Source organism: Salarias fasciatus, chromosome 11, assembly GCF_902148845.1.
Source record: "Salarias fasciatus chromosome 11, fSalaFa1.1, whole genome shotgun sequence".
NCBI classification, from domain to species: Eukaryota; Metazoa; Chordata; class Actinopteri; order Blenniiformes; family Blenniidae; genus Salarias; species Salarias fasciatus.
The window spans coordinates 3,567,103-3,592,562 of NC_043755.1; the positions used below are offsets into that span (position 1 = coordinate 3,567,103).

Consider the following 25,460-nt stretch of genomic DNA (forward strand, 5'->3'; position numbering starts at 1 on the left):
TCATGCAACTGAAGTATGTACTCTCAGAAACATAGTTTTGGTTTTGCAAAGGCGCAGGTGTAAATGAAAAGACTGACGCCGGTTGATGGTTCATGCGTCTGCTCCAGGTTGTTGGTTCATTCTCGAAACGCCACAGCTCTCTGGGTCACCTGTGCAGGAACGTCTGAGCATTACTGTTATTGCTCGTACATGTGCTTCACCAACAACGACGTGTCAGGCTGTCTGCTGAGAAAAGGGCCTGTATCCACAGAGGCATCAGGATGTGCTAATCACACCTGCTTTAAAAACAGTTAGATTCAGGGGGTAAGACGGAGCTCCCACTGGTTTCCTCTCCTGCAGAGAAACTTCCCGGATTAGACTGAAACAAATGGCACCTGACTCATCCTGGGCTCGATGCACACAAGCACTACAGTCACTTTACAGCCGTGGTTCCCAACCTGTGGTCCGGGTCCAGCTTGGACGATAACATGCAAACTTGGGGTAGATGTAAAAATGTCAGAGAAAGACAGAATATGACTTTTTTCCAGGATCTTGAGCAGACCTGAGAAACTGCCCACAGCTATCATTTTGACAGCTTCTGCTTTTGGTTGTTTGTGAAGGTTGGCTTCACTGTAACGTTTTGGAGAATCAGAAATCAGCAGCCTTTCTCAACAGCAACCTGCAGGGGAGGACACGACAGTAGAGGAAACAGATAACAAAAGTTTTCTTACAAATAATACAAAGTTCTTATTGAAGATTAAAACCAATGAAACCACAAAATACAGAAGCAGGAACATGAGGGCAGATATTTTTTGATGATTTGCTGTCTTCTTTCGAAGTTTGCAACTCCAGGGGGTTCCCTGAAGGTGGACAGACACACATGCACATCTGAAAGCACACACTTACACACACAATCACATCATGTGCACAGCAGCAGGGAAAATCCCCTGTAGCTGGGGGTTGTGTGTTTTACTGTGGCCTCTTGCATGAAGCATCCGCTGAGGGAAGAGTGTGTGGGGGTTTGGCCTAAATGTCAAAGGTAAAAGGTGCTGAAGAAGAGAAGTGGAAACATGCAATAGACCCACTCACACTTGGCTGATGTCAGAGTAGAGGAGGGGGAACCCCTCTGTCTCTGTTTTTCTTCTTCTTAAAAAAAAAAAAAAAAAAACAGTGACAAAACATCAAAAATGTTTCTTTCCACAAGAGTGATATTGTTTATACAAGAACACTGAAAAGTCCCACAGAGATGACAACCCATGTGTTGTGCTAAACAGGTACATTTAAAACAGCTCAGTTATATGTTCACTAAAAACAATTCTAACTTTTATTTGTCGTTCAATGGTGAATACAAACTGTTGCCTGTATCATCATTTATTAATACATTGTAATATTCACAGAATCTTGTTTTGCTGTGATCATCGATCAACACATACTTTTAAAGGTCAACCATCCTCAAAAAAAAACAAACAATAAAGATAAAAATAGGTTCACAAACACTGATCAAATCCCCCACCCACCAAAGAAATATCACCCTGCTTTTTAATTGCTTGTTTGCCTCTCTGTTTATTAATATTCATGATGGTTATGTCGCCTGTTTTTGTTGTTATTGTCTGTGTGTTTGTTTGCTTGTTTTTGTTTTTTAATCAGGAACAGGCTACAAAATGTCATTTTTGTATTTTCTGTGTTGGTTTTAAAATGAATTTTTGAGTTTGATACTTGAAAATGAAAGGTTTTTTTCTTCTCTCTCTCTCTCTCCCTCTCTCCTTCTCTCTCTCTCTCTTTCTCTCTCTAGATCAGAGAGTGACAAAATGAATTAATACGTTTTAATAAATATCTGAACAATTAGAAGTGTTTTTGTTTTACTTTGTACCTCTTCTGAAATCATGAATGTTATGATTTCCAAAAAAAAAAAAAAAAAAAAATCCTGTGGTAGCAAGTACCAAATAATTCACCTTATGAAATTATACATTTACAACCATGTAATGAGGGCACAGTGATAGTTATAGACTACAGCTGTCCTCTCTTTGAAAAAAAAGCATAAACTACCTTTTTCCACTGTTCCAGCTTTGAAAGTACACATATTTGGTCAAAAGATTTTAAGTTTTAAATCAACAGGAAAAATGTGTGAGCAGTGTAAACTATTTTGGGATTAGATTTTTTAATAGCAATGTCATGAAGCTTAAGCTGAAATGGTACACTCGATAATAAAAGATGTGACAAATAAACGGAGCAATTTAATAATAAAAAATGAACTAAAAATGTATATAAACTATAATTATTACTACATACTTATTGCCACATGTGTAATTGAAAACATGGTGATAATGTGTCAATATATGCATCCATGCATATTTTATAAAGGTTTATTTATTCGTGTTTTTTTTTTTTCTTTTTTTCGCTACTTCCTCCAGGGTAAAGGGTCACATTGACCAGGAACATTCTTCTGGGTGATGGTTTAGGTCGGAACCTATTCAGTGACGCACTCTGGAACTAGTTGTTGACAAACAAGAAATTGTCAGAAACGAGACGAAATATTGTCTCCGTTCATCTAAATGTAGCAAAACGCTGATTTTTACACCGCGATGGAGTTCCACGGCAGTGTTTGGAGAACATAGACGTCCGTTTCCCGCGGTATTTTCACTGGTGAGTGGATGTGTGTGTAAAGTTTGGCGTTTCAGCAGCTGTTTCAGTTTTATCTTGTGACTCAGGGATCATTTGATTTACACACACGCACGCACGCACACACGTACATGGTCTCGTGAGATAATGACCTCAAAATGAAAGTAAGCAGGGATCGTATTCATTCTGCAGCGTTTAAGCCTCCCATTTACCTCAAAAATTGGCTTTTCGAACAACTTTTACAGTGAAGCATACCATTGCTAGTATCACCTTCTAAATGTGAGCTTTTCGTACCTGCCAAGATTCTACCTCCTCCACATTGTCCAGTGTAAGACGTGGCACAAGTAAGTATCTACACAATGTCCAATGTACACAATGTACAATGTCTTGCAAATGTGAGCAAACCTGTTAAGAAACAAAAGCCACTGAACAGCATGTTAGAAGTTTCCCAGCTGATTTTTATTAAATAGCCTTGAATATGATGGATAGTGTATTAAAAAACAAAGTGACTTGATGAACTCAACAGTGAAAATATGTGTTATTTACTTTAGCTTGTCTGTTATGTATGCGTGTCATGTAGTCCTAAGTCCTTTCAAAAGCCAGATAAAGGTGTCTCTGCTTGATTTTGACTATCCCTTGTGTTAAATATTGTAATATTCTTCTTGGAAACTAAGCAAGTAAATAAAGATCTTTTTTCTTTGAAAGTAGTGTGTGGAATCAAAGTCCACAAAGCCTCGGCTTGCACATCACTGGCTGATATCTGATCAAACATGTTTGTGTATGCTGATGTGTGTCATTATGGCCCATGATGTTGTGTCTGTTGCAGCATCATCTTTCTCTTTATTTTATTTATTTACACAATATAAGAATATCACACCAAAATTACAAGAAAATAAATCAAACTGTGCTGAAGCCCAAGGGGGCTTGTATGAATTTTTCCCCATCAATAACCAAGAAGGTAAAAATAAAAAAGTAGGTAATGAAAATAGTCTCCTAAACCACAAAACATATCAACCTGGAACCAGTAGTATGCTATTTGGAGAGCAGATAAATCATTTAACCTTCAAAAGAGCCAAAGAGGAAAGTGGTTAGTATTAGTAAAAAGAGTTCCAGAGTTGGGGCCCACATGCTTGGAGGCACAGCAAAGTGGGAACTGGCAGCCTTTGGCTTTCTAGTGAATGTCTGAAGACAAGAAGAAAAAGTTGTTAATTCTGTCTGGAAGAGCTTGTTTATTATCGATGAATTAGCACATAAATATTCTTGTTTTTATCATTTATTAGCCAGATCAAACCTTTAGAGCTTTTATTCAATGGAGTCATTAAAGGTCTTATAATTTTAAAGGGTTCCTTATGTCATTGAATTCTTCACATTATGAGAACACATAGTTCTCCCCTCAACCTGTCCCCGCACTGCCAGTGTTCTGTGCTTTTCTTTTTTGATTCTGAGCTTGTATATCCTTATGATCTGACTCAAGCATATATGCAAAAATCTAATAAAGATCTTAAGTACAGCTTTCATACAGGATCAAGGAAGTCTTTATTACCCCTGTGGGACAGTTTCTGCTCCAATCAGCAATAAGACCGAACAATACAGACAATAATAGTCAATAAAACAAACCTCAAAATCCCTATTTAATTACAGTGGGCAGAATAAAGGACCGTTAGCAATAAATCCAACATTGTATAGAGTCATTTAAGAGGCTGTTTGGGATCTGGGACAAATTAGTCACCTTCTCTCACATTTTGGCAGATTGCATCTGCAGCCAGACGGAAACAATTTGAACTCCTTAAATCGGAGCCGTCCATGATCAGCCAATATGGACTGGGATGGACACCTTACTGATTCAACTAACAGTCGTATTTTAGATAAATGAATATGATGATGTGGAAAAGAGCTCTAAGATAATATAAAACAGAGGTAAGCTCCTAAAAACAGTGTTTTGGTGTTTACGTTCAACAAATATCAGTTTTTCATCATCTTAATTGGTAATTTTTTTATTAGTTTCTCAGTTTTAGTATAGACGTTTGACCATACCGTATTTCACTTATTCTTTTCACCGAAAGCATGTTGGAAAGAAAGAAATATTCAGTGACTGCGCTGCCAGTTTTAGATGTGTGGGCTGACTCGCATGTGTCACCAAGTTTATTAATTTGATTTATGTATTTATTAACATCATACTCTGCTGTATTTACACTGTGTGTGGGCGCAGTGAGATAAAGCTGAGCAGGTGCAGCGTCCAAGTTACACAGAGGTGTCGGCTGTGGGCAGTCAGCGGGACACATGGCAGAGGAAGGCAACAAGCTGACACTGAGGCGCCTCGAAGCACCCCTCCACAAGTTCATTAAGGTGGCTCTACCCACGGACCTGGAGAGGCTGCAGAAACACCACAATAACATACTGAAGGTGACGGTTGAAATCTGTCTGTGCATGGGATCACAGTAACCACCAGTCCACTGATGAATAAGTAACACTTGGTTTATTTTTTGCGTGTTGACAGTACCAACACAGCCAGCAATGGGACCGCCTTCATCAGGAGCACATTAACGCCAGCCGGACCGTTCAGGTAGGATGCGATGCTCTCGGAACACAACGGTTCAGCCGGGGAGTGTCTGTTGTCAGTGAATGTGAGGATTGTTTGCAGCTTATTGTAGCTCAGCACCTCTTCAGATTCCTGAAGGCGCGTGACTCTGAATGTGCACCGTATGTTTTTGTGTCCCATACGGTCTGGACTTTCTGAATGCGGCCTCAGGATTATGTTGACATTTGTTGTCAGTTCTCAAATTCATGTTTGAAAATCCAAATTTTACAAAACACTGCAGTATTTGCAAAGGTTAGGTCTTTTATTTACCATTCCGTCATCAGTGCTGTCCTCTTTGGCCTTTGTCCTTAAAGCCTGACTTGATTGACTTTATGTTGTATTGTAGAGACTGAAAGCACCACTCCAGCTCAGTTTAAAGCTCTTTAAATGCTTCTTAGTCTAAACTCACTGGACTCTTTTCACATTTAAGACTGTTCTATCATCAAAAAAGGTGCAATGAACGAGTGCTTCTGCCTTCTTCACAAGGATAGCTTCACCTTTGAATATCTGGCTCTGCTTCAGTGTTACTGTGTGTTCTTGATGGTACTGAGACTGTCATGTTACAGCTGTGTGGATGCTGACTCTTGCATTTGATTGGACAGTTGTATTGAGGAAGTCCTGGGAGAGGCTGTAATGACTAGTATTTGAGCACAAATCTCTATTTTCTGTTATCTTTCAGTGGTCAAGATTATGAGAAGCACGCATGACAAATTCCGCCAATGTTAAAAGGATAGAAGGATAGAGATTAAATGACTTCTATTGATTTTTTTTCTTTATTTTTGCACAACCTGCACGCCCCTTTTCAGGCTTCCTTTGATCCACACCCAGACAGTATTATGGCAACGAACTGTCTTAATAACTGTTGATACTGTACTTCTACTCTTAAAAACAGGAGTATCTGTCCTAAGTTTCCTAAGTTGAGATGAGAGACACTACAATATGCAGGCATATTGTAGAATGTGGATCAAAAGTCAACTTAATGAAATTGAAACAGACAACGAAATACTCAAAAAGTACACCTGATATTTCTAAAGCTTTCAAACAAACATTCATCTGGAGATTGAATTGTGGAGGCAGAAATGATAGCACATGCTTTCACATTTTGCATGGAAACTCAATTTTTCAAAGGAAAAAGAAGAAATCAGGGCATGAAAAGACTGACTGCTAAACCTCAAATGCACATCACTCTGTCTGCGGCGCGTGCGCGTGTGTGTGTGTGTGTGTGTCTACTTGTTCACATGGTGGGTGTGAAATGCCTCGGGGGATGTTGTTGCCTGGAAGCCACCATGTCTCTGAAGGTGAAATAACTCCAAACAGCCACACACCTATCCTCTCACCATTACCCTACAAACCCCCCTGGGCACACGAAGAGTGCTTTCCCATGTCTTCACGGCGTTAATCCAGAGTAGGGGTTTGTCTGCCCTGCTTTAGATGTGGGTGAATGTGTGTGTTTGGGCTCGAAGATGAAAATAATGTTTGGCAGGAACATAGTTAATAGGTGGCGTTTTTTGTGTTTTGATTATATTTTTATCCATTAACCATGCTGGCGCTGAGTGTTACTTATCCACATTGGTCCTTGCTCCCTCTTTTTAACCTCTCCTCGTACTTGTTGACTGGCACGTACCCCGTCTAGCGTGCACCAGGCTAACCCCCGAGAGATGCAGAGGCAGCTCCAGCAAACTGTGAGACGGAAGTGGAGTCTGTCCTGTTTTATCATGAATATCGGTCTCTGTGTGTGTGTGTGTGTGTGTGTGTGTGTGTGTGTGTGTGTGTGTGTGTGTGTGGATGACTCGCCTGTATTGGAGTCACTCAGTGGTTAAGATTAGCTGGTCGGTGTCTGAACTGACTGCGTTGATCACATCAAAGCACTTGTCCACGAGAATACAGATGTTTATTCATGTTCGGTAATGAGCAGGATGTGTTATCAGCTGCACCTTGACCCCCTGAGCACGGGGTCATGATGCAGCCCGGAGGGCTGATGGCTGCGTCCGTCCTGCTCTCGCCCCCTGGGCATTTTGAGTGTTTCCAAGCCTCTTATTTTCATTTTATGAAGCTGAACGAGGCTGAAGCTGTCAGCACCTTGTTTCATGTGAACGTTTCAGAAGAGGGTTATTTCATTCATAGTTCACTTGGATGGTTAGTATAGTGTATTGGAGACACTTATGGTCATGGTAGATGATGGAGTTTGCTTCTTTTTTGCCTTTAATCAAGCATTATTCTGTACTTCTACTCTTTCGTTCTGTCTACCTTGACTGGTCTGAAATCCAAAAAACTGAGAAATCTGCTTTTTCTGTGCCTCTCTGCAGCAACTGAGAGCAAATATGAGAGAGATGGAGAAGCTGTGCGCTCGGGTTCGCCCCGAAGACGCCGCCGCTCTGGAAGCGCTCGTCAAGCCGGTCAGGGACAGAGCGTCCGAAGCTGCACGAGATTTCCTGCTTTTGCACTCCAACCCTTTGGAGACGCCGCCATCCTCGCCCGCCACTCGGCCGTCCAGCGGCGGATCCAGCGATCCGGGCGAGGAACCGGTGTCTGGCCAGCAAATTCAGCTCCAGCTACCAGAAATCCCTCCTGATCAGAGTGCAGCGGAGTCCTGGGATAACCTGGAGGAGGTTTGTTCTTCCGTCTTCTCCCCTGATCGACATGAGCACCTCCAGAGACAGAATCATACATGTGACTATACAAACACTGATAGGCATACAGTGATTGACGTAGATAGATGGATGGATAGTGATCAAAAACAAAAATGAGGGTCATTGTCTTTCAGACCTGCAGATTTAGGATCTTTGAACCTGGTTTTCTCACAGGAATCCACAAATCTGTGCACGTGTATGAATTGTAAGCTGAGTGCAGAGGGAGTGAAACAAATGAGGCGTACAACAGGTCTTCCCCTCGGCACACATTTTGACTTGTCACAGGAGGAATATGGCAGGGACTGCTCATGCCACAGTGCTGTCTCTGTGTCCTAATTAACTCGTACGAATGTAAACAAGGAAATCCCAAAACCGAAGCTGCTGATTAAGATTCCTTCAATATTGTTTATTGCATTATATCCCACTTTGGCTCAGCAAACGTGGAGAAAAGGTTTGTGCTGAAGCAGTTAAAATCATGTACAATAGTGTAGTTTCCATTCTGTAGCAGGAGCTTTCAAAGTGGTGGGTGGGCACCCTCTGCGAAGAACCTGAGAGATCCAGCAGCATCAGAAAAAAAAAAGCTTCTGGGGTATTTCTTTTACTGAAAAGAAAAAAATCTCCTTAAAAGTAGTTTTTAGCGCAAAAAAAAAAATAAAAAAATGGGGTCTTATTCGTTTTCTAGACATATATTATAAACACAGGTCATGTGTAATGAAATCATATTCCAAAAACTATTATTCCAACCACTGTGTGGCCTCCATTAACAGCGGAAGTTTCTACTTTATCGAAAGGATATTTTAATCATAGAAGAATAGATGTTGATGTTATTGATTAAAATCTGGCACTCATATTCCACTGAATTTCTTTAGTCGATACAGTCGAAGTCGCTGACCGTATGGGCACCTTGACTGGTGAATGTGAAATAAAAGCTGTTGGGTTGTTTTTTTTTTTTTTTTTTTTTTTTTGTGCCTCCCAGGATCTGAAGGCGCTGAGTGGTTTGGTGATGGAGTTCTCTCTGCTCGTTCATGTGAGTTCCTCTCATGCGGCTCTGCCGTGTACGTCCCAGCTACCGCATTCATGCTGCAATGCTGGACGCAGCTCTCTCTCTACATGTGAGCACAGCGAGCCCTGCGCACGAAAACAGTGTGACAGTGCCTGTTCGCCTATAGCGTTTCCAGGAAGCGGCGTGTGTGTGTGGATGTGTGTGTGTGTGTGTGTGTGTGTGTGTTTGACCAGTGTGTGCTTGTGTTGCCTGGCAAGGCTCCTCCGAGACGGGGGTTACAGAGATCTGCTCAGGAGTACTGCCGGGGCCCCAGAGGCCCTTCAGCGGGGCGGGAGGAGGGAGAGGGTGGATTTGGGGAGGGGGGGGGAGGACAGCCGGTTGTCACAGGGGGAGGAGAGGGCAGCGAGGGATCCATCAGAGCAGGTGGAGAACAGACGGTTCAGATTATCATGCTATCCTCGGGGATGGAGGGAGCGGAGCGGAGAGGCCGAGCGGAGAGATTAACAGCGGAAGAGAGAAAGACTGACGATGTAGTTAGGGAGGGAGGAAAGGAAAAAAAAAACCCGACGGAGGTATGGGAGGGAGGTGGCAGAAAGAGCATAGACATGTTGTGGCGTCTCAGGAGTGAAAGAGGCTGTTGAGGGAGCAATATTCCAACGCTCAGCCCCTGTGGAAACACTGAGTGAGAGCGTGGTCGTATCGCCGTCTTTGTCATCTCGTCTGTCTGCTTTCTGCTTTTATCTGAAGGCTTCCGTTCTCTTCTTAGGGTTTCTATGAAGGTTAACGCAGAACACAGGTTAATCAGAAGAAATGTCAGACGCGCAGACGGCGCCAAGTTGTCATGGATTTTGAAATATTTATGTTGTTTATATTGTATTCAAATCTGTTATAAAAGAAGTTTTGTGAACCAGACTTTTTTTTTCAGAATTTCAACAGTGCCTCATGTTCATGTTCAGGTGAACCTAGAAACGAGAGAGAAGTAGGTCTCTCATGATCCAAGATTTGACCAAATGACAATGATGGTAAAAATGTAAACTATATAAAATGACTTTTGGCTCCATGTGAGGAGGCCAAAGCAAAAGATGCCGTTTTTAGGAGGAGGAGGGGAAGAAAAACATGCTGGTTGTTGTTTGGTCACTATGTCCATCCAACCCTCACATGGAGAGAGACAGCTGCCACTCTGAATATTTCATGAGACACACACACACACACATACACACCACACACACCTTTACGACCCCACCCTCAGTGAAATTTCCATTGAATATACCTCCAGTCTCCACACACACTCCCCTCTGGTGTTGTGTGTGGCGCCCAACTAGATTTGGCCAAGTGAGATATAAAAACTTTGAGCACAACAGGTGGTTGCTCTTTCCTCTGTATGTGTGTGTGTGTGTGTGTGTGTGTGTGTGTGTGTGTGTGTGTGTGTGTCTCAATATGCTTGCTGGAATATGTGCTCGTGTTAATATGCGCTGGTCTGTGTGTAACCCCCGTGCATCCCAGTCCCAGCAGGAGAAGATTGACAGCATAGAGGACAACGTCAACAGAGCCGCTGCCAACGTGGAGGAGGGGACCAGGAGCCTGGGGAAGGTATGTATAAATGTGTGTGTGTGTGTGTGTGTGTGTGTGTCCTGATGATCCGATGTGTGTGTGTGGTGTTTGGGAGATGAGGAGATCGATGGCACTTTGCCTCCCAGCCATTCCACAGCGTTTGTCCCTATTGATCCGTTCGAATACGGAGGAAAGCTGCAATTAAGGAAATAGAGAGAGGAGAGGGATAGAGGAGTGGAGGGGAGGGAAAGTGATCGAGGGGTGGGATGAGAGCGCCGACGAGAGCCGGCGTGCGCAGCGCCGAGGAGAGGTTTAAATGACTGCTTAATAGTTTTTCAGAAGCAGCATTGTCAATTCAGCGCGGCCGTCCACTGATGTGGAACCGGTGCAAGTCACAAGACGACTCAGTGGCCTTCACACCCACTACACACTCCAAATGTTGAACTTTTTGTCTCCAGAATGAATCACCTGTTTTTCTCAAGCCGCCACACATCAGCGCAGACACACACACACACACACACACACACACCATTTATTTGCCAACAGTAAATAATATTTCTCAGCTGTCGGTGGTGTTTTTGGGGATTAAAGAGAAATGAAAATGTGCTCATCTGTGAGCGGCTGTCTGCTCAGTTGTGAATTTTGATTTTTGTTTAGCTCACATTTTAGGAACATAATGGAAGTGTGAAGTAATTAGGCTGCAATTACCGGCATCCAGAGATAGTGTCAAACCTGTCAGTGTTAAGAGTGAACTGAAAATAAACACACATGAAAGGCTGTGGGGTTTTTTTTTTTTTTTTTTGGTTGTTGTTGTTTTGTTTAGATTTTTTTTTTTTTTTTTCACAGCTGTTGATAGAGTCATCTGCCAACGCTGCCGCTTCCAAATTACAAAAACACCACAAGAGCAGCATCAGCTCATATGAATACCGGGCTGAAGTGGCGCCTGAGATTTCTGTACAGGGATGGAGAGTTTCACCGCCTTGACCACATCCTGCACGCTCGCACACCTCTTCTTTCCCTATGTATCTGAAATTATCTCTTGCAGTTATATATTTTAATAGATATCAAAAAAGTATCTTATTAATGCTAATTATATTCTTTTTTTTGTTGTTTAACCTGAATTTTTATTGATATATGACAATGAGAAGACTCTAGTTGAAACAATAGATCAGTTCTTTTAAACTTGTTGGTTCATTTCATGAATCTCAAACAGTCATTCACAAGAAAATCATTCACATTGTTCTTGAATTTTTCTTTGATTTGTTACATTATTATTTTAACCAAATGTCACTTGAGGGTCAGGTGGCCACAGTGTGGTTACAGTTATTTGAAAGGAGGCTTATCCTCCCACACAATCTCATCTTTTCTCTCAGGGTTACACCATCGATGCCAGAAGTGATGGACAAAAACCAAGTGTGCTTAAACTCCACTGAAATATTTGTAATAAAATTACATTTCATTTTAATGTGTTTATTCACTCTGACTGGGAAGACAGGGAGAGGCTGACCCCTCTGTCAGGTCTCCGGTGGACGTAGTGGGCCGCGCCACGGATGGGGGGGGGGGGGGGGCGGAGAGATGAATCAGATGAGAAGGATGTCAGATGTTTTAACGTGTTTGAAAGCCTGTAATCTGTCATCAGGTCAAACTGCCTCACACACACACACACACACACACACACACACACACACACACACACACACACACACACACACAGAGTCGCAGTTTCCTCCATCCTCCACAACCTGAACCCAGAGTCCTTTTTAACTCGGCTCAGATGAAATTAAAATTCCCTTAACTGCCACAGGGGTTGGGACCAGCAATGCTAGCTTTTGAACTAGATTAATTTAATGGTGAAGTGTTAATCAAGTGACTGTCCGTGTGTGTGTGTGTGTGTGTGTGTGTGTGTCTGTGTGAGGCCGGTCAGAGAATCAGTCATTAATTGCCATCAGCAAAGAGCACCTTCCAGTCTGATGATAACGCTGTAATAACACACAGGCCACATCTTTCTGATTTCTCGCAAATGAAGATAATGAAAAGGCTTTGATGCGGCCATGGAAGTGTCGGTTTACATTTACACATGCAGGCTTGTTTACAGCTTCTTCTTTTTTTTTTTTTTTTTCATTCCCTGCTTCTGTGGGTTGATGTGTGATCATGAAAGGATAGACACATCCAAACTATCGCAGACTGTCTTGAAGCCACAAAGTGCTAATGCCTCCAAAGGTGTGTGCGCTTGTGTGTGCTTGTGTGTGCGTGTGTGTGCGTGTGTGTGTGTGTGTGTTAAATTAAACTTGAACATATCTCTTCCTCCTGTCTCTCCAGGCGGTGGGCTACAAGTTGGCGGTGCTGCCGGTTGCCGGGGCGATCCTGGGCGGTGTGGTAGGAGGTCCTCTCGGCCTGCTGGCTGGGTTTAAAGCTGCAGGGGTGGCCGCGGCTCTCGGGGGGGGCGCGCTCGGGTTCGCAGGCGGCAACCTGGTGCAGAAACACCGCCGAGCTCAAGTGGACCTGCAGATGAAACAACTGACGGCACCACCACCACCGCCACCGGCAGCAAATGAACCGGAGCCGAGAAAAGAGAAGTGACCTGGTGAATAAATGAGGCTGCTGTGATGAGCGGCTGATCACAAGCACAAACTACTCCTCTGGTGGCCCGAGCCTTTTAAAGAGACTCCACGTTAAACTGCAACACCAAGTGTTAAAGCGTTGACGTGAAACTGATCTGTTAACAGCAGCCTTATTTCTGGAGTCTTGCCGTGACATTAACGTGCGTTTACAGGCAGAGAACTTCGTATTTACACTACAGCTTTCTGTGTGTAGAGAGCGTGACGTCACTGTGAGCTCAAGCCTTTTCTAAAAAGAAACTAATAACTCGTCCTGCTCGTTGCTGGTTACTAACAAGAGCGCCCTTCTGTTCCTTAGAAATAACACCCAAAAGGATATTCTGCTGCTTTATAGATTTGTGGATATTTCAGATGTGATTGACAATTAATGTAACAGTATCGGTGATTATTAGTGAACGCTCTGAAATGCAGGGTTATAGTCAGAAAATAGGAGAACTTGATGTTTTGGTCTTGTATGACAACATGGACAGTTCCCGTAGATGAGATGTATTTTTAATTTCAATCTCTATGCCAACATTGGTTTTTTTTTTTTTTTGGGGGGGGGGGGGGTTAATGTCAGGTTTAACAGTGTTTTCTGTTTCTTCATGGAGAAAATCCTGTGACTCACTGTAACAGTTACATGCTCATTGAATTATACTGTATCCAAATTGCACTAAAAGAGCCAAAGTGCCATAGTCCACAAGTGACTTGACTGTGTAAACCTGCTCTGTATTTATCACACAGCTCCTGCCAAATAAAATGTTTTTCATTGTCGCTCATTGAATAAGTGGAATCATAACCGACACACAAACCACCAGACAACACAGCGTTCTGTAAAATGGTTTTTAATTTACGTTTTCATATTTACTTTTTCCTCCCCTCTGAGATGACTGATTTAGAAATGGCGTCGCACTCCCACCCTCTTTGTTGATCAGTGTGTGGGCTGATATGTCGCTATGCAGGTATCTGTTGGCCTCTACGGAAGGGCGGGATGCGCGGTACGAATGTGTCCCCACGCTCATTGTTTGAGCGCTCCACTTTTTCCACTCTCAGGAATCTAAAACTTGTACCAAAACCTCAAAGACATATAAAGAGACAAAACCGGTTTTAAGAGAACTCGTATAAAGTGGCAGACAAAATTTCCACCATTCATCGCAAGGGCTTCCACCTTTTCTCTTGTTCATCCTTTTTTTTTTTTAAACATTGGAAAAGACGCAGCTGTTTGTCTCCCAGCGTGACGACACATTTGAAAACAAGGAACAGCAAAAACAGCCATTTCATAAATCCGTGATCGTGTTGAGATACACCATCTCAAACATGTTTTCCCCCTATTTTGATTCACATGAACACAACCTGGCCTTTTTAATGGAAATACCGTGGCTACGAAAAGTACCCAGCACACATTTGATCTCTTTAATATTTTACCATTTTACAGCTGTGGATTTAATTAGAATTTGTCTTATTTAATTGACATACTTTGTGCAGAAATAGCAAAAAAAAAAAAAAAACCCTCAAACGTTTATCCATTAGTTGCATCTTAAAAATGCTTGAGAGCGGTTTTCAGCGATTCGGCCTTCATCTCACTTCTAGATCGATGTTTTTAATAGCATGTCAGAATTCTTTTTAAAATGACAGCTGCTGTTGGGATCCATTAGAACTTCTCTCAAGCTCAGTCGATGCATAAATTTGAAGTCTTCATATATAGTCTGGAACTGTGGTAGCTGTTCCGTCTACATAAATCCAGTGGTCACAATGCGTTTTAACATCCACTGGGTTAATCGAGAGCTGCGGACATTAAAGAGGTGGCGGTCAACCACAGTGTTCATGTCAATAAGATCATTCTTATTTTGGCAGCCGCATGAGGATCGGCCTGTCACCACCCACCCTCTCACATCTCTTTGCTTGATCGGATTACAGAAGAAAAACCATCATTCTGCCAGATTCAGGTTTAAATTTAAGTCGGTTTTTTTCACAATGCAGGAAAAAGGGTTTGTTTCCATTTCCCTCCTCCTCCGCTGCTCATTTGGCTTCTAATTTGATGCTCAGATTTTCCCTCTGTGCTACTGAACCCGTCGCTGACTGTCACAAAGCGTCCGGGGCAGGCTGCAGCGAGCCTTCACACAGCATGATGCTGCCACCACCAGGCTTCATGCTGGGGATGGTGTGTTTTTGCGGAGCTTACCAGAATTTTGAGTTACTTTGTATGGGGGGAAAAAAAATAAATAAATAAAAAGAAGCTCCAATTGTCTTTTGTGGTGACTGGTGCCAGAAAAAAAAAAAAAAACTATATCCACTAATTATATCCATATATTGTAAAAAAGTAAAACATAAAAAGTAAAGCACTGTAAAAAGACATCATAATCTAGAACCATGGTACCAAACATACCCAGGAGAGGAGACAGGTGGGGGGAGGGAGTGGGGGCAGCATCTCAGCAGCACTGTCTTTTTATCTTCACTTCACTCATGAGCAATGATTTAAAAATAATGCTACTCCTATCAAGTGTTTCATCTAGGCGGTGTGTGGAAGATAATGGAGATGAAGCTACTTCAAACAGACACATCCATCATGACTTGTGCTGTACAAATGAATTAGACAAATGAATCAGACAGGAGTCGGTCATATTGAGATGCAGCCATGAGGTCAGAAAAAAAAAACTAACGAAGCATCTCCTGTCGGACAGGCTGGACTGGACTACCCACAGATAAGAACCATACAACTGGAGTGAGGAAACTGCTCTTGTTCTCTCCCTCTTTCTCTTCTACAAAAAGCAGGGTGATGGAAAAAGAAAATTAATAAAATAAAGAAAACTCTGCATTTAATTTAGACCAACATTGAGATTCCAATGCAGCACAAACATATTTACAACCTCCAAAAAAAAAAAAAAGATAAAGAAAAAAAAAAGTAAAAAGACTCGGTGTCCTAAAGCCTCTACTCCACCCTCCCCTCCCCCCGTCCACACGTTTCCTTCTTTAGCCCCCTCCCTTTTAATTCAAAATAAAATATTACAGGATAGAGTTATGAAAATATAGGTTATTCCAAGATGGCTGTGTCATGGACTGCACTCTCCACCACCTCCCGTTGTTCTTCCCTCCTCTTCATCCGTCTTCCTCCTTCACTCTCTCTCTCTCCGATGCTCTTTCTTCAGTAAGGGTTGTTGGGTGTTGCTGTTCTGTCCCGCTGGCCTGTCCCAACCCAACCCCCCCCCCTTGACCCTGGGGCGTGGCATTCAGTCACAGGACCGCTGGAAGGCCGCTGGGGTCACAGCTCGTCGCGGTCCCGTCCCAGGATGGTGTAGCGGGTCTCGCTGGGCGCCAGCTTCTGGAACGAGCTCTCTGGAGGACTGCTGGCTGCGACGCCGCCCAAATCCTCCTGCTGCAGAGGGGGGGAGGCGTCAAAACAACAATCAAGCAAACAAAAACAAGAACAACCATCAGAGCCCCTCAGAACGAGCCGTCGCTGCTGACTGACCTGTCCGGGCGTGCTGTCTGTGGGGTCAGGGCCGTGGTGGAACTCTCTGTGAAGTTTACCAGAGTGGAGGTCCAAAACAAACTGTCTCAGTTTGCCAGGGATGCTACAAAAAAAAAAAAAAAAACCCAGAAAATATGTTTGTAATTTCATCAAAATCTTGCAGTGTTTTCCTGTGAAAGTCTTCCTTGATAAAAATGGATTTTACTACATTTTCTGAACAATGTCGACTTGTCAGAAGTTCTCAGCTGAGATGAACTCTGGCTTCAGTTCTTAAGTTCAACAGATTCCTCAAACAGTTTTTACAGAGTTACATTCACTACTGTGTTATTAAAGCAGAGGTGAGCGTTACTTTTCCTGAGGGGCCACGTGAAAAAATTAGGACTGCTGTGGATGCTGACTTCACTTTTACCTCAAATAAATATTTCTCTCTGACAAGCTGCCGTTCCCACTCTGCATCAGCCTTGAATTTCTGATTGAGCTCTCTGCTAATGGGGACTCAGATTTTATTGAACACGGCAATCTGTGTTTATCAAGTTCCCCTTTGCGTTTTGATAGAAACTTTTTTAACTTTACTTTTTTACTAAATAAATTGAACACCTTTAAAACTAAATGTAGCTTAAACTGTATTAGATCAACATGAAGGAGCGCATGCGGCCCGCGAGCTTCATGATGCCCACAGTTCGGAGTGGACATTCATTCATAACATTCCTACACATAAATCCGAAGTCAGCTCGGACTACAGAGCAAAGCTAAATTAAGCGGAGATATGAGACCAAACAGCTCGTGGCAGCGGCGGCGGCGGGCATTAGTCCCGGTGGACGTGTCACCGAGCAGCATTAATCCACATCAGCGTCGTCCTGTGAAGTGTTCTTATTAACGGCGGGTCATGAAGCCGTTGTGTTATCACACTCGCCGCGCCGGTCCGCGCTCACAGCGAAGCTGGTGTGTCAGAACAACGCATGTATGGACGTATATATGGATAACATAGACTGCTAATGTAATTACAAGCTGTGTGCCACATGCAGTGGTTATGTGATGTAATTAGGCTGCGCGAGGCTAGTCAGTCCTCGGGGCTTCTGTCTATCTGATCAGACTCTGATTGGGGATGGGGGAGGTGGGGAGGGGAGGTGGGGGGGTGAAGCGGAGTAGTGGGGGGCAGAATAAATAAGGTTAAATTAGATTAGACTGGATTAGTTTAGCACTTATTGCTCGTGCCAAATCATGTCACATTAGCTCCAGTGTCCTGGCCCATTCATAAAGGACAGATTTTAGGAGGCGTGACATTTGTCTGCTGTTGAGAGCTCAGTGGATTATTGTGTGCATCGCGTGTGCGTGAACCAAACGTACTTTGTTTGATAAAAAGCTGATCACATTAGGGATAATTACGCATACAGGAAAATGAAACACATTTAGCCCGTCAGCTTTGAGCAATGTTTCCTGAAAAACACATATTTCAAAAGGACTGAAGGTTATTATTTTGACATGAGATTGATTAATTTTAAATTACAAATAAATCTCTGAAAACGTTCATGGAGTTTTGTTTTGCCTCCGTGAAATTAAAAGCCTGTATTTTCTTTCATAAAAATGTTTTTATGTTTCTACGAGGTTGATGTCGCGAAGGAAACACATTTATCGGTATTGTTTGAAAAGACCATGCAGGTAATCAATAGCACACAGTTAATACTGTCAGTCTTGAAACTAATTGAAACTTCTTTTGGAGAGCAAACGTGGCACTTACTTGACGTCTTTGAAGTCTGGGAAGACATACATGTGTCGGAATGAGTCTATGGCGATGACGGGACAGTCGGCTGGTGTTTTCTGAATGTGCAGCAGAGGATGGCGGAACTTGTCGCAGTCCGCGTGAAGAAAGTTTATCGAGCCTGAGGAGGACAAACCCCTCTCGTGAACAATGTTTCCTCTCAACATCCCCGAGTTGGACAGAGGGGTTTGCAGGTTTACCTTTCTCGCTGATGAGCTGGCGAGCTACTTCTTGCTGGAACTTCTCTAAACTCTCTGTGTCTTCTTTAATATGGAACAAAATGAGGAAAGGGATCCCTTCTTCTGTCAGCTCCTGTTAAAGGCACACAAACACAAAATGTATCAGAGACGGGTTGAGCCGCAGTGTTTTTGCAGCTCAGCAGATGGCCACAAGCTTCAGAACTGTTTTTAAAGCTATCTACAGTACAGTGCTTCGGTCCTAGGCTTATGTAATACAATACTACTCATCCATCATGTAATGTATGCAGGAAGGCACCTGATTGGCTGGAAGTGATGCTGCAGCCTCCACAGAGAGACGGATCTTAACATAATCAAGTCTGTCTGGATTTACATGGAGACAGAAGGATCTGAACCAGACTACATTCACAGAAGATCTGTACTTAACCCTCCACGTCTGAAGAACTGATTCTGTTCTAAGGGAAAATGGTCACGGTAAGTAGTAATTAACAGTAAATTTAGTCTTGAGAGTTAAAAATAAACTATTAAGACCTCATTTTTGAATGGACTCCTGCAGCATTTCCCCAACAACAGTCTGAAACTTTCCTGCACCAATCAAGGTAAATCTAACTTCTAATGTTGCACATGTCACAAGTATAAGTAAAGTCAAGCTCATTTTTTGCAAACTCTGGTAACTAACCTCTCCATTTTCGAAGGTGATCTCCCTAACCAGAGGCACACACTTGTCCTGGGCCCAGGCGTACGTCAGGTCGAAGTTGGTGAGTGAGCCGAGGTAGACCATGTCAGGAATGTTTTCGCCCAGAGGTTTGTAAATCACATTGTCTCCACTGAAGCGCTCAGACTCAGAGACGGCACTGCAAGAGGAGAGACCGAGAAAACGCTGGTGATACCCGGAGCAACAGCCAGCGAACAATCAGCATGCTGATTTTGAAGATAAGCGTTGCGTCTCACCCGAAGGCAGCCAGGAACGTGCAGTCGTCTCGAAGGATGTTGGCAACTTTTTCATACGTGTGATAGCTTTCAGAGTCCTTCTTATCAAAGTAACCAATGATGTTTCTTTTGCCCCTCTAATGGACGAGAAAAGAAAATGTTAAAACGCAAATAGGTGCAATAGACGATCAAAAATAGCTGAGTAGATTGAACTGTGAAGTTCAAAAAAAAAAAAAGAAAACCAGGCAATCCATAACTGAATACAAACTATGAAACTAGCATATATTTTAAATTTATAGCACATCAACTGAAATATATTATTATTCTACTCTGTTCCAGGTTAGCCCCAGTGGATTCATGCAATCGACATGTTTGAACAGACAGATTGTATGCCGTTTTTAACTCAACCTGAGCAGTGGAGGGTTTAGTGCCTTGCTCAGGGACAAGTCCACAGTGGGATTCAAACAAGCTTGCTTATAGCCACCACTAAGCCAGTTTAGCTTGTAAATCGAACAATCATGAGACCGGATGTTTTACCCGGAAGTCATGTGTTAGGAGTGTAGAAATCACTGACAGAACAGTTCAGTACTGTTAAATTGCCACTGTGCCCGTCGGCCTCTTACATCCAGGGCGTTGAGCTCCTCCAACGAGTGCATCTCTTTCACTGGGTCGACCTGCTGCTGGCGGATGAATTCGGCGATGGCTGTCACCGACCTCTGGCCTCTGTACTCCCTCTTCATCATCATCCCGTTGCGGAACAGCTTCAGTGTGGGATACTTGGTGATGCGGTATCGCTGGGCTATGTCCGCTGTGCACAGCGGCAGAGGAGAAGTTAAGCAAAGAAAAGACAAATCAATTGATGAAGAGCGAGAGGCTGAGTTAAAAACACATGGGGATGGGAGGATGAGGAGCGGCGCGGTGACACAGACAGCAGTTAAACCTCAGTCTGAAAACACTGCCTTCAGTCGGCCCTGAGCTCTGATCTCCCACATGAAAGCGGCCCCCCGCCAAGGGTAAATATTCTCTGAGCACACAGTGAATGAGTGTGTGCGTGCATGTGTGGCAGGTGTCAATCTCCCAGCGGGGGGTCTCTAAGCCTCCAGTCTTCACAGGAAGCAGCAGTTTTGTCATTAGTCTTCAAACAGTTTGCAGGTCATCAATAATTCCCTTTAATTTGCTTTATCTCAAAAGGCTGAGGCTGCTGGTTTATGTGTCTGTGCTTTGGTGTGCCGGGCATCTATGTGTACATATGTGCATCAAATATACGTAGGAGTATGTGTGTGGGCCTTTGTTTGTTTTCCTATATGTAGGAGGAGGCTGATGGTTTGCAGCATTCAAGCAAGCAACAGCCACCTCATGTTTCAATTCCAACAGTAAAATAACGGAAATGTAATAACTGTCATCCTTTTATGTGGGCTCGAAAATACAATTTGTCAAATTCAGACATCAATAAAAATTGAATTTCTACGAGTATATAGTATAAATCAACAAACAGAAATTAACACTAAAATGATATTAGCTGCAGAATAATTATTATTTACAAATGAATGTGCTGCCTTTTGAGCCATTTGCTCAGCGTATAAATATATATTAAAAAAAAAAGGGATGAGTAAATATAGTTGATACTCACAATGCTGGTCACAGTCGACTCGAGCAAACACCACCTGCTTGGTGTCCGGAAACTCCTCCCTGACTATGTTAGACGCCTCCTCAAAAATTGGATGGAGCATCTGACTGAATCTGCACCTGGAGGAAGGTGGAGGCGGAAGGAAAACCTCAGAGGGACTTCTGTGCTTTCAGGAAATACTCAACATAACATTCAGAATTTTACTGATCTGTGAAGTTACTACAACTTGCAACATGTTAGCTGTGCACTCATTAACAGGAAGCATATTAAGTGGTGACACAGATAAAATCAATAAAAATCTTTGCAGACGAGATACAGATGGGGTGAAGAAAGTATTTTTATGGCATCACGTGGCATGTGAAGGGAGAAGCTTAATGAGTGGCTGCGTGACTGTGTGCGGCAGTGGGTGTGGACAATCACACACTTACCAGTCTGCATAAAAGTTAACTAATGCCACCCCAGCATTATCTGCAAGGAAAACATCCAAAAACAGAGGAGAGATCAGACACACTATATAGCTTCTACACTCAGGACAATAATCTAAACAACTTACGAGTGCTATTTAGACATACATATGAAAATAACAAAACCCAACTTGAAAGCATCATATTGTATCGATACAAACAAAACCACAGATATTTGACCGAATAGATCAATATGGATCAATGCTGCTTTACTGTTGTGGGAATAATCACTGACTCTTTCAAAAATACTTGAAGATCTTTATGGAAGATGGATAGAATATCACACCACTTGTCTAATGTAATCTTTAATCCCAGGAAATATATTTTATGGCATCCAAAATTAAACACGTTATCAACTCTCAGACCATGATATTGAGATAACAAATAACCTTCTGTTTTTTAGTAAAACATTAAACCAAAGACCAAGGACTGCCAACATGGCCACACCTGCTGTTGAGCATTTCTTTCTAGATTATTCCTTCTGTTCCTCATGGAAAAAGAGATAAAACAACTTGTCGACCTCCCCAAATTCATGGACTTTTTGAATTTCCCTAACTCGTCGAGCCCTTTCTGGAGAACACAGTGGGAAGTCTTACTTAGGATGTCATCAATGTTGCCCGAGTCTAAACTGGTGATCTCTGCTTGTCCAGGAGTAGAGAGGCCCATCACCTGGAGGCACACAGAGCAGAGAAACATGAGTGGAAGAACCAAGACGCTTAACACACACTATTCAAACATGAAGTGGTTCTTCTTGACGTGTCTGGCTGGAGAAACTGGCTTTTCTCTTCAGTATTTGTCTTTGTGCAAACAGAATGGGCTTTGCATTAAAAAATTTAAAAAAAAGGAACATCAGATGTTTTCCTTTGTGATTTTGAATTAAAGAGTCAAGGAAGATAAATACTTCGGGGACAACTACGGCCACAAAGGATCTTGAGTTGTCAATAAAGTAACCAAATCTTCCTTCTCTCAGGGATCTTTCTTAGTCTGTGACGACGCCGTCGGTTATATGTTACGTATAAAATAGATAAATATAGTAATCGAGGTTAGGTGAGAAACATTCACTGAAATATCTACAGACAGAATGAACTGAGCACGAACCGCAAACTGAAGTGCTTGTACCACGAAATGACTGCTTCACATGACGGCCCTATCAGGTGAAACTACAGTGGAAACAAGTTTTCTTTTTGCAGGCCTGTGCAATCTGCATGTGTGTTATGGAGAGCATTTGAGCTGAGCTAAGCAACTCTGCAGAACATCCTTTTCCGACTCCTTTGGTGGTCCAGAAAAGCTGTCATCTCTCCCGTTTCTGGTACCGAGTTAAATATACGGCGATCAGCATCTCCTTCACCCCTACACTACATAACCTGACACTACTGCAGCTTTTTCAAATATCCGTTATTATTTTTTTGTCTTTCAGAAGTATGTATGCACCTCTTTGGGAAGAAACTAGAGTACCTACAGGTATACAATGCAAACTCTGGACAGAAAGGCTCCAAGCCCAACGATGAACTGGAGATACTGCTGAACACTACAACACCGTGCAAGCCAACCAACATGTTTGAACAGACATTATTTTTAGTTTTGACAGGATATTAAACACCCCAGAAAGGTGCAGCATGTTCTCAAATATCTCTAAAACATATCATTTGTAATAATGGCACTTTTTTTTAACACACCCTGTCAGTCTGCTTTCTCGAGGAACTTATCTGCTTAGAAAGCTTCTACAATGTGTGCAATGCTGCAGAACAAAGACAGCGACATTCCAATGAACAGTCATCACGCACACAACTTGAGACTTTATGGAATTCTAAGACTTTTTTCATGTCAGTTCATCAAAATTTTCAAATTACACCAATTCTTTAAACAACAAATGACTCTGAAACAGAATGTGTGGCCAGCTTTTAAAGACTCAAACTGTGCAGTAACCGAGCCCACTGCAGTCGCTATCCTTATCAAGTGTCATTGATACAATCGCAGCCTGAGGAGATTTATTGTGTCTTTGAGAGACGGGGAAAAAAATCTTCCCAGCCTTCACTTTCTTTAATGTAGCTTTTTAAACAGAACACGGATCAAGAAAATGGTTCTAACTGTGATACACTAACTGGGAATTTCTGAATCTCAATTGAGATTTAAACAGTAAAAGAAGTGATCAACAGAGAGAAAACTGAAAGGGATTAATGACAATTAATGGAGAGCAAAACAAGAAAGAGAACACTAGTGTTGAAGCAGTTCACCAAAAAAAGAAGAAGTAAATCTAACAAACAAATAGCGTTTTTGCATCTTGACAGCGCACACTGTCACAGTCACTGCTTTAAGAAGTAGCTTGACAAACGCCTTGTGCTATCTATCAAATCTTCAAACAGGATGTGTGACAAGTCATCCTCCTCGCCCCAAAGTCAGAAATCAACATGGGCTCAAGGGCAGACTGCAAATCATTACATTAATTTTTGCTTACATTGAAGTTGACATCTTATGTTATTGGTGGTATTATTTTCTTTTTTTAGGTTAAACATCATCCTTAGCTTAAAAAAAAGTACTGTCAAATTAATTACTAATGCTCTTCTATCAAACCACCTTATATCATTAATACTCAGGTGAATATATCTCATCAATTTAGCGAAGAAGTTAAGAGTAAGATGTTTAAAAGTGAAAGTTGAATACTCCTGTAAAACAATAAGAGCAAAGCTGCCAATGATAAATTGCTTCTTGCGTTTTTGAAACTCAATTCTCTAATTCCATCTTCTTGAGCACCATGTTTTTTTTTGTGACCTGTTTGCCCAATCACATTACTATAATAGATTTGCTATAATTATGAAGTACTTTAAGGGATGTTTTTTAGTGAAGCACATTATATCTGTAATACAAGGCAAATGTACAGCATAATACAACTTGGGACTTTTTAGAATCCAATTTAAAGAATAACCCAAGCATTCACTCATACCTAGTTGCAAGTATGAGAATAATTTCTCCTCCAGTAAATTAAACAATGTGGAAATCTAGAGCATTATTATTACTAGCAGCAGTCATGCTTCTGCTCAGATTGTCAAAAATATTTTTTTTTTCACAATTTCAACACTCATTTTTTAATTTATCTTTCGTCCATGTGTGTCACAGTGCAGTTATAGTTTTAACTTTGACGCAGGTGCAGATAGATATGAAATACCACGGTGTCTGTGGTGTAAAGAATTAAAACACCTTGCACTGCAGCTAACAAAACAAGTCTAAAGTTTTCCTCCCATGCAAAACTGCTCTACAGCTAGTTCCGGGTTCTCAGCCAATAAGAATGAGCCACAACAGAGGAATTCACCAACTGGTCAGCATCATTTCAGACACATGAAAAACAAAAATCAAGCTTTCATCTTCAACTATTTACTAGAGTTACATATACTGAGCCTGATCTAATACGAAAGCATTTAATTCAACAGCAGTGATTCACAAACCGAGTTAGCAATTAGCAACCGTGTGACTACTATCATTATGTAGTAGCAAGTGATGCTAACCGGTTCTCCTCTCAACAAAGTTGGCGTCGCTCCAACTTTTTCCTGTAGTTTAAAACTTCACTGCATACACTGTGTGGTGTGAGTAATGCGTTGATTATATAAGGTGGATTGTGGCAAGTTGTAACACTCTAGCTAGCATTACTCGACACTGCCGGCTAAGTTGACATTGCAGCAGGATAACTTGATTAGTTCTGGGAGTTTCCAGGTGAAACAGCTGAACGGCCTTCTCCGTGAACCCGCTGCACATTCTGCACTCCCCGCAGCCACTGACCCGGCTCCCGGTCACATTTAATCAGCCACGTCTCACGCCAACAGAGCCCAGTCGGGTTAGCTAGCGGCTAACTCTCGGCTAACATTAGCACGCTGTGGTCGCTAAAAGCGGCTGCGTCGCGAGGCTGAAAGACGCATGCTTACCAGCAGTACAACTGTGACGAAGCAGATATCGAGAGAGGGAGATATTGCTAACAGTTTCATTGTATAGTGTAGTTATAGTGGGAGGTGGTGCTCAGTCTTCCCGGTCTGTCTCGACGCCGCTCTTCTCTCTGCAGCAGGAAACC

At 42.4% G+C, this 25,460-nt stretch overlaps 2 protein-coding genes across 4 annotated transcripts; one reads left to right on the forward strand and one right to left on the reverse strand.

The window, feature by feature from the left end:
* The first annotated feature begins 2,463 nt into the window (after positions 1-2,463).
* On the forward strand, positions 2,464-13,731 carry stx17 (syntaxin 17). Of its 2 annotated transcripts, none has more exons than XM_030102110.1 (7): positions 2,464-2,622; positions 4,808-5,001; positions 5,096-5,161; positions 7,483-7,785; positions 8,783-8,833; positions 10,313-10,399; positions 12,680-13,731. In XM_030102110.1, exons 2-7 carry the CDS (start codon positions 4,879-4,881, stop codon positions 12,938-12,940), a joined length of 891 nt encoding a protein of 296 aa, XP_029957970.1. In that variant the 5' UTR covers positions 2,464-2,622; positions 4,808-4,878; the 3' UTR covers positions 12,941-13,731. The 2 variants fall into 2 exon arrangements, with proteins under 2 accessions (XP_029957970.1, XP_029957971.1); XM_030102111.1 differs by lacking the exon at positions 12,680-13,731 and adding an exon at positions 11,207-11,895.
* Positions 13,732-13,995: 264 nt separating this feature from the next.
* Positions 13,996-25,458, reverse strand: erp44 (endoplasmic reticulum protein 44). 2 transcript variants are annotated; one of them, XM_030102109.1, is made up of 11 exons: positions 25,318-25,458; positions 22,000-22,072; positions 21,368-21,407; positions 20,943-21,058; positions 19,936-20,120; positions 19,334-19,449; positions 19,062-19,236; positions 18,386-18,497; positions 18,165-18,306; positions 16,427-16,529; positions 13,996-16,327 (listed from the first exon to the last, which is right to left on the reverse strand). In XM_030102109.1, the coding sequence occupies exons 1-11, from the start codon at positions 25,375-25,377 to the stop codon at positions 16,217-16,219; spliced, it is 1,233 nt and encodes a 410-aa protein (XP_029957969.1). In that variant the 5' UTR covers positions 25,378-25,458; the 3' UTR covers positions 13,996-16,216. The 2 variants fall into 2 exon arrangements, with proteins under 2 accessions (XP_029957969.1, XP_029957968.1); XM_030102108.1 differs by having other exon boundaries at positions 13,996-16,330.
* Positions 25,459-25,460: the final 2 nt, after the last annotated feature.

Excerpts from the sequence above, each read along its gene's own strand:
- stx17 (XM_030102110.1), top strand. The coding sequence starts at position 4,879 with ATGGCAGAGGAAGGCAACAAGCTGACACTGAGGCGCCTCGAAGCACCC. Across the intron at positions 5,002-5,095 it reads ACCACAATAACATACTGAAG|TACCAACACAGCCAGCAATG; the intron begins GTGACGGTTGAA and ends GCGTGTTGACAG. Across the intron at positions 5,162-7,482 it reads ACGCCAGCCGGACCGTTCAG|CAACTGAGAGCAAATATGAG; the intron begins GTAGGATGCGAT and ends GCCTCTCTGCAG.
- erp44 (XM_030102108.1), bottom strand. The coding sequence starts at position 25,377 with ATGAAACTGTTAGCAATATCTCCCTCTCTCGATATCTGCTTCGTCACA. Across the intron at positions 22,073-25,317 it reads TCGTCACAGTTGTACTGCTG|GTGATGGGCCTCTCTACTCC; the intron begins GTAAGCATGCGT and ends GTGTGCCTCCAG. Across the intron at positions 18,498-19,061 it reads TCACCTTCGAAAATGGAGAG|GAGCTGACAGAAGAAGGGAT; the intron begins GTTAGTTACCAG and ends TGCCTTTAACAG.